The 15,202-nt window shown below is 32.0% G+C and overlaps 1 protein-coding gene across 1 annotated transcript in view; it reads left to right on the top strand.

Moving 5' to 3' along the window:
* Positions 1-14,319, top strand: part of Rsbn1l (round spermatid basic protein 1 like) — a 77,263-nt gene extending 62,944 nt beyond the window's left edge. The window contains exons 7-8 of the mRNA XM_026384976.2: positions 9,370-9,478; positions 9,561-14,319. Coding sequence (XP_026240761.2) covers positions 9,370-9,478; positions 9,561-10,202 — 751 coding nt within the window. The 3' untranslated portion in view covers positions 10,203-14,319. The remainder of the gene's footprint in view (positions 1-9,369; positions 9,479-9,560) is intronic.
* The last annotated feature ends 883 nt before the right edge of the window (positions 14,320-15,202 follow it).

Genomic DNA, 15,202 nt, shown 5'->3' on the forward strand with positions numbered 1-15,202 from the left:
TATATGGCCATTTATAAATGTAGTCTTTTTTTTTTTAAGTAAATGTAGTCTTACTTAAGTTTCTCAACTACTTTTTGGCCCATTTTTATGACAAAAGAAAACTGAAGCTCAGGGCTGTCAAACAGCTTCTTTATAGTCTTCTAGTTTAGAAGTAGTAGAGCTGAGATGGATTTTGTGTTTTCTTTTTACTATTCTGCTTTATTGCTTCCTTTATTAAGTTAATATCTGTTTATTATTTGTCTCTGATTTTTTTTCAGCTTTGCTTACAAGCTTCACTTTGAATTTCTTTTTCTTTAAAATATTTTTGGTCTTTATTATTTTTATTATTTTTGATTGATACATAGTAATTGTATATATTTATGGGGTACAAATGTGATATTTGATTTCATGTATATACTGTTTAATGATCAAATCAGGAAATTAGCTTATTTATCACCTTAAACTTATCATTAATGGTGAGTACTTTGAAAAATCCTTTCTGCTAGCTATTTCAAGATATACAGTGCATTATTGTTAACCATAGTCACCCTCCTGTGCAATAGAACACCAGAACTTTTTTCTCCGACTTCACTATAACTTTGTACTTGATCATGGACCTCTCCATCTCCTCCTTCCCCTCTGCTCTTCCCAGCCTCTGGTGAATAAAAAATAAGAAATATTTGGATAGATTAAATGTAGATTATTCTATTTAATATGTTTAAGGTGCCTATACATATGCTATGTAACTTTTCATTCAGTAAATAACAAAAATAGCAAAGCTATATTTATACTATAGCTATATTTATACATAAGTTTGTTTATATTTGAGTTTTAATTTTTTTTGTTTTTGTAGATGGACACAATACCTTTATTTTATTTATTTTTATGCAGTGCTGAGAGTATAACCCAGTGCCTCACATGTGCTAGGCAATTGCTGTACCACTGAGCTACACCCTCAGCCCTAGATATTTGTCAAGTTGAGTATTGTTTGGGTATGAAACATGAATTAGAATATGCTTTCTTATTAAAGCAGTGGAATCAGATAGCAAATAAACAGGGGACTTTTCTAAGTAAAGAAACCATTTTTCATTCTGAAAACATAAAATATTCGTTGTGTAGTTTTCTGAGGTCTTACTAAAATTATAACCTGTATTTTCCACATAGGGCAATATTATTTTCAAGGATTACTTATGCCAGATTGACACTTAATTAAAAAGAGAAATTTGTAGTAATATTTTATAAATTAATATTAAATAGAGAAGCTAGCCAATGTAAACTGATCATAAAAGGAATGAAGGTTTATCAATCTCAGGTATACAAAGTATCTGATATTGATTTGTACTAGGATCTAGAACTGATTCTAAGATCCTTAGGAAAAAAATATTAAGTATTTTTACCTAATATTTTAAAATATTAAGTATTTCATAATTCTCACTGAGTTGTGTTTTTTTATTTTTATTTTTTGTAGTTATAGATGGACAGCATGCCTTTATTTTATTTTATTTGTTTCATTTTTATGTGGTGCTAAGGCTTGAACCCAGTGCCTCACACATGCTAGGCAAGTGCTCTGCCACTGAGCTACAGTCTCAGCCCCTCATTGAGTTATGCTTAAATGCTAATTTTCAAATAACTGTGGTTGTTTTTATAGTTTCTATGCCCTTTCTATTATCTAGTTTAAAATGTTAATTTTATCAAAGAATAAAGACAAATTTATCTCTGTGGAAATCCTTAAAAATTCTTTCTGTTTCAAATTAATGATGTCTTCCTCAAATGTTTCAGATAAAGAATTTAACATTGGCATTAATATCTTCTTAGGGTAAAATCTGATTTGTAAATAGTGTTCCATAAAATCAGCCACATATATTTCCTTTTGGAGATAAATATTCTCGCTTCTAAAGCCCTCAGCACCTTTTAAAAAATCTCTCAAGGCTGTTTTAAATTATTGTTGGTATGTGTTCTTTCTTTCCCTTTATATGGAAATTAAAGTTACAGATTAAATCCTGTGTTTCAAAGGCCTACCACAGATCTCAATAAACATTTATTGAATAAGAAACTACATTTGTGGTTACAAATTTCATAGTAAAAAAGGACTACTGTCAAATTACTAACATGTCACATGACCAGATTTAAGAATATTCTTGAGACAGATTTGGAATGAGTGAGATATTGCTAGCTATGAAGTTTCTCACTTTGGAAAAATATAATTCGCTTCTCACATTAATAGTGCTTTTTAATCTCTTAATACTAAAGAGAAAGTAATTTTGTTAATACTATTGAGGGCTTTATGGCTGTGTTAATCAGCTTTCCATCAACGTAAATGTCTGGGATAATTAATATACAAGGAAATATGGCTTATGGATTTAGTTTCCAGTCCATTGCTTTAGTACTATAGTAAAGTAGTACATGATGGTACTAGCATGTGGCAGAACAAAATTGATTACCCCATGAACTGGGGAACAGAGAAGAAGACTGGGGTACCTTTCACTGAGCCCCACCTACCAAAGGTTCTACTACCTTCTAATAGTCCAAACTATAGTAGTGGCTGTGATGCAGATGGGTGCATATTCTTTTTTATTGTTTCTTTGATGTTAAAGCAAGTTATTAAACAAAGGAAATTTTTACATTTCTTGAGAAGACCTTAACTATTAAGGTATTGGATTTTTTTTTTCTTTTTTCCTTTTCCTTTCAGTATTGGGGATTAAACCCAGGGACACTCTACTACTGAGCTACATCACTACCCCTTTTTATTTATTTATTTTTATTTTGGGACAGGGTCTCACTAAGTCCTGTGGTTAACCTTGAACTTGCAATCTTTCTGCCTCAGCTGCCTAAATTGCTAGGATTATAGGCATGTGTCACTGTGCCTGGTTTAGGATGTTAAATTCTTGACTACCTAAGAGCTAGGCTTAAGATCAACTTGAAGTAAAAGATTGGTATTGATAAAGACTACAAAGAAATCTCCAACTATATAGGGTCAAGCCTTGTGAATTATTACTCAAATTATATAAGTGTTTAGGCCTTATTAAGATACGACTTTATAGACTTATATATTTGGAGGTTGTTTCTTTGAAATTGTCTTTAGAAAATCATCATCATTATTGAAGTATAGTTTACATTCCGTAAAAAAAATATACATTTTGATGTGTTTTGATGAATGTGTAGACTCATGTTGTCATTACCCCATAATGTACAGAATCTTTGGCTTTTATCATATCTTTTGCCAGTTAATCATCTCAATCCTTTCCCAGCTCCAGACATCCAAACATCCATTAGTCTACTTTTTGTTATTATAGATTAGTTTTGCCTAGTCTAGGATTTTATTAACAGAATTATAAATATGCCTAAAATTAATTTTACCAGATATTTGCTGCTAAACACAGAAATACAGTTCACCTGTCACTCTGGTAAACTTGATCATTAATTCTGGTGCTTATTTTTTTTTTAGTTGTAATTGGACACAATACCTTTATTTTATTTGTTTATTTAGTTTTAATGTGGTGCTGAGGATTGAACCCCTCTCCTCGCACGTGCTAGGTGAGCGTTTTACTGCTGAGCCACAACCCAAGCCCGCTTTAAAAAAAAAAAACTTTCAGTTTTCTCCATGTACAGTTATTTTGCCTTACCCTAACACTCTGCAATTATATTAATATGTATTTACTGAAAAGAAATGAAAGCATATATCCATGTAAAGACTTTTAAGTAAATGTTAAAAACAACTTTATTATTTCAGAATAGAGATTACCTTGATAGTGGTGAGATGTCATTTTAGTACTATAGCATTGCTATATTTCTTGAGTGGTGGCTATACATCTTTGTATTTTAATGGGCAATTAGACTCTGTATACTCTTTTTTTTTTTTAAAGAGAGAGTGAGAGAGGAGAGAGAGTGAGAGAGAGAGAGAGAATTTTTAATATTTATTTTTTTTTAGTTCTCGGCGGACACAACATGCTTGTTGGTATGTGGTGCTGAGGATCAAACCCGGGCCGCACGCATGCCAGGCGAGCGCGCTACCGCTGAGCCACATCTCCAGCCCCTGTATACTCATATGAATGAAATATTTCATTAAATAAATATTAAAAATGTAAAAAAACAACTTTATTCATAAAACTAAAAATTGAGAAAAACTCAAATCATCATTATCAGGTAAATGATATGGGTGGTGCTGGTGCTGGAGATTGAACCCAGGCCTTGTGCATGTGAGGGAAGCACTCTACCAACTGAGCTATATCCCTAACCCATAAATGTGGATTTTATCAAAATTAAAACTGTCCTTCAAATGATACTTTTGGGAAAATGAAAAAGCAAATTACAGGCCAGTCATCTATCTATATGACTCATATCCATATATATAAAGAACTCTTAAAATTTAAAATAAATAGTGAACTCAGTTAAAACTGGGCAAAAAGTTTTATATTTTTTAATTTTTAATTTTTTTGGTACTGGGGATTGAGCTCAGGGACACTTGACCACTGAGCCACATCCCCAGTCCTATTTTTTTGTATTTTATTTAGAGACAGGGTCTCACTGAGTTGCTTAGTGCCTCGCTTTTACTGAGGCTGGCTTTGAACTCACAATCCTCCTGTCTCAGCCTCCTGAGCTGCTGGGATTACAGGCATGCATCACTATGCCTGGCAAGACTGGGCAAAAGGTTTTAATAGACATTTTATAAAAGAAGATAACAAAGGACTAGTAAACGTTTAAAAAAATGTTCAATGCAAATTAAAACTACAATGAGGTAACACAATACAGCCATTAAAACAGCTTAGGGTGATAAAAACCAATAGTAGCCAAAGCTGACAAGGATGGAGATTAACCAGAACTTTCATTATGTTGCTGTGGGAACTGTTTGATGTGTCTTATCAAAGCAAATATAGGCGGGCACACTGGCACATGCCTGTAATCCCAGTTACTCAGGAGGCAGAGCAAGAGGAGCATTAGTTGAAAACCAGCCTCACCAATTTAGTGAGGCACTAGGTAACTTAGTGAGACTGTCACAAAATAAAAAAATAAAAAGGGTTAGGGATGTGGCTCAGTGATTAAGCACCCCTGGGTTCAATCCCTGGTACTTGGGGGGTGGGGGGTAAATATAAACTTAGAATAAGTGATGATGATGATGATGATGATTTTCTAAAGACCCTGTAATTCTATTATTCTGTTATTGTTTTCTAGACTTAAAAACCTCTTAGTTATTCTGCATTACCATAATATCATTTATATTATGTTACATATTAGATAAAATATATGGCATATATGTATATATAGAGAACATAATATTGTATATGTCATAGAGCATATATTAAAAAAAAAAAAAGGACCCAAGATGTAGTTCAGTAGTAAAGCTCCCCTGGATTAAATACCTAGTGCTGGAGCAGAGCAGTTGTCAGGGGAATTGGTGACATTGTGAATGTTGATATTCACATATAATGAAAAATAATAAAATATAGAGTGACCAATACATATATACAGTAACCTTACATACCTATATTTATATGCCTATATTAAGATACACATGGTATTTGTGGTAAATACAGCATAATATGTATAATATATAAAATAATTTTTAGTGCTGGATTCAGTTTGCTAATATTAGTGATTTGTGTTTATAAGTCATACTCGAATTTATTAATTTTATTTATCTTTTCATACAGTGGTTTATTTCACTTTTTTTGTTTTCCATTTCATTGTTTCTGCTGTCTATTCTTTAAAGTTAAAAATAATTTGTTTTTGTAGCTTAAGTTGGACACTTACATGATTAAATTGAGACTTTTCTTTTTTAATGTAAGTATTTAAAATTTTAAGCACTGCTTTAGCTACATTTCACACATTTTGGCATTTTCATTTTTACTCAGTTTGGGATATTTCTGACTTTTTGTTTGATGTCTTTTTTAACTTATGGGTTGTTGAGAAGAGTTTTGTTTAATTTCTAATGTCTGATTATTTTTTTTTTCCCAGAGTGTGTGGTGGTGGTTTTTTTTTTTTTTTTTTTTTTTTTTTTTTTTGTGTGTGTGTGTGTATGTGTGTGTTTTCACCATTGGAGTTGGAACAGGGTCTCATGTATGCTAGGCAACATTCTGTCACTGAGCTATACCCTAGCTGTGTGTGAGTGTGTGTTTTGAAAGTTGTTCCATGTATATTGAAGCTTTATTACTAGGCTACTGTACATTTAGAGTTCCTTTTTGATGAATTGACCATTTTGTCATTATAAGATGCCCTTTTTATTCTTGGTAATCCTTCTTGTCCTGAAGTCCTCTTTGTTTTACGTTAATATAGTCACTCCAGCTTTCCTATGATTTGTATTAGCATAACTTTTCTGTGTGATTTTTAATTTAATTCCCCCTGTGGTAATAAAACATATTGTGTATGATTTTGGTCTTTCCTAATTTCTTAGAGTTTGTTTTATGAACTATCTTAATGTTTGATGTCCACTTAAAAGAATATATGTTTGGCTGATTTTTGAGGTGTAGTGCTCTAGAAATGTTAAGTCAGGTTTGTTGATTGTATGGTTAAAGTCTTGTATATCTTTATTGATTTTTGTCAACTTGTTAATCTCCAACTCTATAACACTGGATTTGTCTATTCCTCCTTCCAGTTTTTCTTGGTTTTGCTCCAGATATTTTTCTTTTGCAACAGCTTAATTGAGATACAATTTGCATATGCTATGAATCATCTATTTAAAGTGTACAAGACAATGGTTATTAGTATATTCACAAAATTTTACAACTATCACAGTTATATAGAACATTAATTATAATTATTAATGATTAATTGCAGGACATTAAAGGGTACGGAAAGATGCTCTGTACCCTTTAATACTATACCTCTCCAGTTTCTCCATCTTCCCTAGCCTGGGTAATCACTACTCTACTTTTAATCTGTATGCATGTATTCTGAATGTTCCATCTAAATGGAATTATATGCAATTTGGTCTTTTATGATTAGCTTTTCACTTAGCATCATGTTTTGAAGGTTGTTCATGTATTTTGAAGCTCTATTATTAAATAACTGTACATTTAGAGTTCCTTCTTGGTAAATTGACCATTTTATCATTATAAGATGCTCTTTTTAATCTTGGTAATCCTTCTTAACCTAAAGTCCTCTTTGTCTGATGTTAATATAGTCACTCCAGTTTTCCTGTGATTTGTATTCGCATATCTTTTCCTGTTCTTTTTCTTTAAAATTTAGCTGATAAGTCTATATTGTTATTTCATGTAGATATCATAAAATTGGGTGTTTTTTCCCCTTCCAAATCCAGTGGCAATCTGTCTTTTTAAAAATTTTTATAATTTTAGTTGTAGATGGACACAATACCTTTATTTATTTATTTATTTTTAATGTGGTGCTGAGGATTGAACCTAGTGCCTTATGCATGATAGGCAAGTGCTCTACCACTGAGCTATAACCCTAGCCTGGCAATCTGTTTTTTAATATGAATATTTAGAACTTTTATATCTAATATTAAAATTTGAATTTAAATTTATCATCTTGGTTTTCCCATTTGTGGCTTCTCTTCTTTGTTCCTTTTTCTCTTGACTTTTTTTTGGTACCATGGATTGAATCTAGGGGCACCTAACTACTGAGCCCCAGGCCCAGCCCTTTTTTGTATTTTATTTAGAGAGGGTCTCACTGAGTTGCTTAGGACCTCACTGAGATGCTGAGGCTGGTTTTGAACTTGGAGCCCTCTTGCCTCAGCCTCCCAGCCCGCTGGATTATAGGCATGTTCCATGGTGCCTGGCTCCTTTTATCTTTTTTTGGTGTTCTATTTTACTTCTGTTGTTTGCTTACTAGCAATAGCTCTGTTTTATTTATTTGCTCTAAATTTATCACACTCTACCTTCAGATGATGTCATATCTCTTTATTTAATGTGTAAGAGACTTTCAACAGTATATTCCCATTTATTTCCCCTTTACCCATTTCTTGTATGCTAATTGTTGTCAAATATTTTACTTTCCATATGCTGTAAACCCCACATTATGTTATTACTTTTGCTTTAAGGAATTATTTTCTATAGATTTAAAAAATGAGAATAAAATATCTTTCATATTTACTATTATGTGTGCTTTACATTCTTTTGCATAGATCTGCATTTTCATCTTAGTGTCATTTTTTTCAGCCTGTAGAAATTTCTTTAATATTCGTTGTTATGCTGGTCTTCTGGTGACAGATTTTTCTTAACTTTTGTCTGTTTGAAAATGTTTATTTCTGAATATTATTTTTGGTGGGTACAGAATTCTAGATGGACTTTTCCTTCCAATACTTTAATTCACTCTCTTTTGGCTTGTATTATCATCGATGGGAAGTCTATATAATACAGTGACAGATTATCCTCTTTCCCTATGTATAATCCAGTGCATTTCTTCTAGATATTCTGTGCCATAGTTCTTTAGAAATTTGTTTATGATTTACTTTGGTGTAACTTTTCTTTGTATTTATGTTGTTTGGAGTTTAATTCAAAATCCATTTTTGAGCACCTTATGTAAAACTATATTCGTATATTCCTAGATAATTGAAGAATTTGGGGATTTTTAAAAATTATATTTTAAGACAGTGATGATGCCAGTGAACTATGAGTATTTTTCTAATGAAAATCTTATCAATTTATTAAGCATTACTTAAGGTTTTTATGCATTAATGCAGTTTATATCTTCTTTGGAAATACAATATTCCTTTTCTCCCATAGTTCTAATTTTTTAAAAAATTAGTGACTCTTAATAAATGTATGTATTTATGGGGTACAATGTGATATTTGAGTAAATGTGTATAATATGCAGTGATAGAACAGGGTAATCACCTCAAACATTTATCATTTCTGTGTTGGGAACATTGTTTCTTTCTAAAAGATGTTTTGTGATATACTATTAAATTTAAAGTCAACCATAGTTCCTACTGTGCTCTAGACATAAGAAATTATTCCTTCTGTCTATCTGCATCCTTGTACCCATTAACAGTCTTCTTACCATTTTCCATCCTCCCACTTCCCAGCTGTACCACTGATCTTTTTTTAGTTTCCCCATATAATTGAGAACATACAATATATGTCTTTCTGTGCATGCCTTATTTCACTTAATATAATGTCCCCAACATCAAGTTTTTATTATTAGCAAATTTAGCACAACTTTTATAGAATATTGATCATAACATTAATATGAAAGAGTTGTTTTGCATAATTTACCAATGCAAATCATTTTAATTTTTAAAAATCTCATGACAGCTATGATAAAATGAAGTGAATTGCTTTTCATCTGTTTGTCAACTCTTTGTTTAGATATATAGATTGTTTTTTCAATTACAATTGAAAAGAGAAATATAAGAGAATATTTTGATGTTGACCACAGTTATTTTTGCTTTGAGTTTATTAAGGCCTTAAAACAGAATTATTATTATTTTCTTAGGCCTGATCAACCCCGAATAACCAAAGATGTAATTTGTTTTCATGCTGAAGATTTCTTAGAAGTAGTTCAACGAATGCAGTTAGATTTACATGAACCTCCACTGTCCCAGGTATATTTTAAATAATTATTATCTTTAGATTAGGTTTTATTGTGGAAAATGCTTATATGCATTCCTTGTTTCTTTTTTTTAGTGCGTCCAGTGGGTTGATGATGCAAAACTTAATCAACTAAGGAGAGAAGGCATTCGCTATGCCAGGATTCAGCTCTATGATAATGACATTTATTTTATTCCAAGGAATGTCGTTCATCAGTTCAAGACAGTTTCAGCAGTATGCAGTTTAGCATGGCATGTTCGGCTCAAATTATATCACTCAGAGGAGGACACATCTCAGAATACAGCTACTCATGAAACAGCCACATCACCAGATTCCATATCATCAGTTCTTGGACCTCACACGGACAACATGATTTGTGCTGTAAGCAAAACTTCCTTGGATTCTGTTTTTTCAGAAAAACTTCATTCTAAACATGAATTATCGCAGATCAAACATGAACCTGTTTCATCTGTAAGAATCAAAGAAGAACCTGTGAATGTTAATATTTCTGAAAAGACTAAAGCATCGAATAATATGGATGGCAAGAATGTTAAAGCAAAATTGGATCATGTTCGGTTTACAGAATTTAAGATTGACATGGAATCTAAATTTGAAAATAGCAGCAAAGAATTAAAGGAAGAACTGTGTCCTGGAAGTCTCATAAGTCTAGTTGATACAAGGCAACTTAATTCAGCACACTCAAATCAAGATAGAAAAGATGATGACATTTTGTGCTAAATTTGTACATAGCATTTAATTTTTTAAAAAAAAAATAATAATGTAATAAATATTCATGAATTCTGAAAGCAAGCCAAGGACTTGCTCTCAAGTCTGTTACAAAATATAGTTTATGTAGCTTTGTAACATTCCTCAGTGCCTGTCCATAACTGTGAAGTATAAAGCACTTAGGGCCAGATGCACTGTAAACATTGCAGGTTTAAACATAAAGGAGTCTATAAAAAAATCCATTTCAGTTGGAGTTGTAGATTTTAGAATGGAGCTGACATTAAAATAAATAAATATGTAGATATGTATATAAACATACATATATATCTACATATTTATTTATTTATTTAGTAATATGAGCCAGAATTCTTTTTTGACAATTTAAAGCTTTTCCATACAGCTTATTTATACCAACTACCCCCCCCCCCCATTTTGGGTGTGTCAGCACTGTAGTGTAATTAGCTTTTAAAAAATCTTTTTAGTGTGATTTATACTGAAATGTGAGCCAATTAATAAAGGTTCATAATAATAAATGTTTTCTGTTGGGTCTGCGAAGACAAACTGATAATTCAGTTAAGTCATTTGTTTATATATTATGTTCCTCTCTGCTGATATAACTATTTAGAATGGTAAAGGAGTACAAATATATGTATTCAAATCTAGTAAATATTTAAACTCCCCACACTGTGCAAACATTTCAAAAAACCAAGATTCAGTTATAAAATCCTATATATGTGTATGTTATATATGGGAATGTATATATGTATATCATATTTTGCACAATTTCTTAAGTTGCTGAATAAGATGAATATGTGAAACTTCTTATCCCTATTTCCTGGAATACATTTTAAAATATTTATATTCAACATTAAGAAAGCAATTTTAAGTTATAGAAACAATTTAGAAAGTTAGGAGAAACAATATGTTAATGATGTCTAATCCTTCTAACTAATGAGATATGTGGCCAGAATATTTAGCCCTAACATAAATTTTCTTTGTGTACAGAATAAGAAGTTTAGAAAATTTTCTTATTAGTAAGCACTTGTGCTATAATACTAATGGTAACTAAGTAAAAAATTTTTTACAGAATATTTAGTTGTGAATAATTAAAGTCCTTTTTTGCATTTTTCTTGCAGAATGGGAGAAAAATATGGCAAAAATAAAATCGTAAAATAAGGGCAATGACAATGACTCAACTGCCATAAATAGAGATCCAATAACAAAATACTGTGTTACCTCATCTTTCTCAGGATCCCCTCCCTACCCTAGCAAGGCAAACAACCTGGTGTACTTCCTTTTCTGAAGACGATCTAGAAAGTAAATTGTGGTAGGAAACAGGATTGCCAGTGCCTAACTAAAGATGAGTAAGACAAGTATCTTTCAAGATGGACTTTAGCACTATTTCAGACTGCTTCCACTTTTGTAATTAAAAGTCAAACAGAAGTCTTTCATGTGTTCATTGTGTAAGGAACTCTGCTCATTGCATATCTCTTATGTTATAATGGGCCCATTCTTTATTGATGACTTTCAGTTAGGATTCTTTGTGCTGCCTTTTGGGAGATGTTGCTATTTTTACTTCAGTGGTTTCTGTCTTGGCCTCATTTGTGGTACCCATCAAAACTTCTCATATGTCTAGTTAGGGAGAAGCCATATAGAAAAAGGTATTTCACTAGAACAAATAAAGATTAACTGCAACAATGATATTAGTTCTGGCCTCCAGTTTAATAAAAAGGTGGGCAATATCACAGGCAATCTTGATGACTTATAGGAAATCAGTGTTTGCAACATGGGAAGTTTCATGGGATAGGATGGTATAAATCATGATAATGTAAATAGAGGTTTGTTTTATATGTCACTGTCTCATCTTCTCTACCTGTTTAATCTGTTTTAAGCAAAATTTAGGGATTTGCACCTACCTTTTTGGGAGACAAAAGTTCTTAACAAACTAGTATTGAAAAATAAGAAGGGATATGGTTAAACTTTGTTTTTTAATTGAAGGGTGATTTATTTAACTATGGTTTATTTCCAGTTTTCTAGTAGCATATACCTAGATATACTGAGGTCATACTGTAAGAAAATATCATTGGGGTATCTTCCCCAAATAAATGAGTCTTAAACTTTTAGAGGAAGACATCCAAAATAACTATAGTTATTGGTTTATATATATAGTTTCTTAATGCAGCATACAAACTCACCCATAATTTGAAAATTGAGTTGCTAATGCTTTTATCTTTGTGGAAGTGAAGAATATGTAAATAAGTGGGTTCAAGATATCAAATACAGCCTTGTTACACCTTGAATAATGCTTATGTACCATGACTTATGAGTTATAATTTCAGTATCCTTTTCAGATGCAGTCTGGGAACTTTTTGACCACCTTTGTTCCATACAAATTTTTATTTTAATGTTGCATTATATTAATGGCTTTCTAGTTAGTACATTCCAGGTCTTTATGTGAATATGATTTTTGCTTTTATTTCCAACTTCTTGGACCAGAACAATAAAGCTCTTAAGATATAGTTTCTAAATGGTCATATGCTATATAGAATAAATAATTGTGTAAATTATCAAATGGATACACAGCCCTTTACATAAAAACTTAAATACCTCAGTGGTATCTGCTATAGTGCTCCCTCCCCCAATTTTGTTTATACCCTTTTAGGTATCTAAGTAATATATATTCCATACTCAAATTAGCTGGTTAGCTAGCAAAAGAAACATTTGTGATATTTAGTTGCAGACTTTCCTAAAGCCATATATTCATTATCTTCCTTGTCTTGAAGACTGTTGATCTTAAATAAAGATTAGGTTGATTTAGCTCAACACTTGTGAGCGCACGCGTGTATGTATGGGTTTCTCTGTTGGAAATGTTTGTTTCCATGAAAAGGGGCTGTCATTGAGGTTAGGAAGGATTTATTTCTTAGGTTAAGTCTTAAGGTATTTCATTAGTGTTTCTAAGTGTAAAATTGTTGGTCCCCCCCCCCCCCCAAATACTTAGGGCAGATGAGATTTTGTAAGTTATAAATTAGCACTGTTTTGGTAAATCTGCCTTCAGTCATATCTCAAAATTCATTTTACATTTAGCAGCCAGGCGTGGTGGTGCATGCCAATAATCCCAGTGGCTCAGGAGGCTGAGGCAGGAGGATCATGTGTTCAAAGCCAGCCTCAGCAACTCAGCAGGGCCCCAAGCAACTCAGTGAGACCCTGTCTCTAAAATACAAAAAAGGGCTGGGGATGTGACTCAGTGGTTAAAAATCCCCTGTAACTAACAAACAAACATTTTACATTTTACATTTAGTAAAGGTGCAAAATTTGTTTTTGGAGTTTGAGAGGAATTTTTCTTGTCTTCCACCTTTAAATAAATATTTGATAACCATCATCTTTTTACCTTTGTTTTGTAATTATTATATTTTATATTTTATTCAATTTTAACATCTCAAGAAGTTCTCATTTTTCTGTCTTCAACAGACCATAAAATCTTGAAAGTGATTTCAATCTCAGAACCCTTTCCCCTCCTTTAATGGTCAAAAATTGACTTATGCCAATAGGAAAAAGAAAGTTAAAGATTAAGGTCTTTAGTTAGGTATAAATGGTTGGAATGCCATGGTAAATACCCCTGCTGTTACCCCTACAGAGGGGCTATTTCTGTCTCAGGAAGGAAGGACAAAAGTGCCATTCTTTTAAAAATACATTTAGGCTGCTAAAAAATGATGTGATCAATTTTAGATCTTTGGAATAGTAAAATAGTTTGTATTTTCTCCCACCTGAATTGCAACTGCTTTGATATGTAAACAGAATTTTACTGGTTTTAGAATGCATTGCTTATTTCATGAAAAAGTCATGTAAGTTAAGAGACTTATGTATTTTCTCTACTGAGAGAACAAGGGAAGTAAGCATCTTGCTTATCAAGTTATTTTCCCTGTTTCAGCTCTTCCTGGACTTCATACCCAATCAAGGAATGTGAATGTGCTAAGAACATAATATGGGCAAATAGAATTTATGTTAATTAAAATTAAAAGTAAAACATATTACTAATGTTTCTTTACTGTGATCTGCCTACCAAAATTGCGGTGTTAAAATATTAAACTCTGGATCCCTCTATACATTTTGAAACTTAGGATTTATGCATCTATGTTTTAAAAATGTTAAATCTACAGTCTATAGTTCACTAGTATTGTATTAAGACTGTTAAGTGTGCAGACTCAGAAGGAAATCACAAATACTTTTTGTAATATAGTGTTGAAAATTTATTTGGACCAACAGTTTTATCCCCATGCCTTACAAAGGTCTTTTCTCTTGAAATTTTTATTTAACCATATTTTTACATGAAACATCTCAAGTCTCTGGTGCTGAAACAATAGCAACTTTTGTTTGAGTCTGGCTTTCTTAATGCTCATTTCCTAAGTTCTTAGAAATCTCTGCTTTTACTTCCCCATATTCTCATTCATTCTTCATCTCACTGCAATTTCATTTCAGCCCTCACATTTAATCACTCAGCTGAAATGTTATTTTTTTCAAAGGTAATTTAAGGCTGCCAAGTTCACTGGTAGCACTTCTTAGCACTTCTGTTTAACCTTTGCAGCACTTGTCATCAGTCATTTATTCCTTAAAACTCTTTATGATACATTCCTCCCTCCCCCCAGATCCTATCCCTGAAGTTATCTTCAAGATACCCATGACTTTCAGTTAGCTCGGTTTGTCACTTAAGTTTTAACGATCCATGATCAAATATAAATTCTTGTCTTCTACCTTGCCAAGTATTAGCTAGTGCTTTTCTAATTTGGTTGTTGGCATCACTTTCTCTCTACATAAGTCATCTCATAGTAATGTGAGTTTTCTTTTTCCCGGGTCAAATTTATCATGAGATTTTGAATTTGAATTTATTTCAAATTCATCTCCTATTGTTACATTACAGTCATAGTGGATGCTCATTTCACTTGGACTACTACAAAAGCTTAAAATGTTCTAGGTTATCTGTCATCATCTGCTTTTCCTTTCATACAATCTTTCTA

The sequence above is a fragment of the Urocitellus parryii genome, chromosome 3 (assembly GCF_045843805.1).
Source record: "Urocitellus parryii isolate mUroPar1 chromosome 3, mUroPar1.hap1, whole genome shotgun sequence".
Lineage (NCBI taxonomy): Eukaryota > Metazoa > Chordata > Mammalia > Rodentia > Sciuridae > Urocitellus > Urocitellus parryii.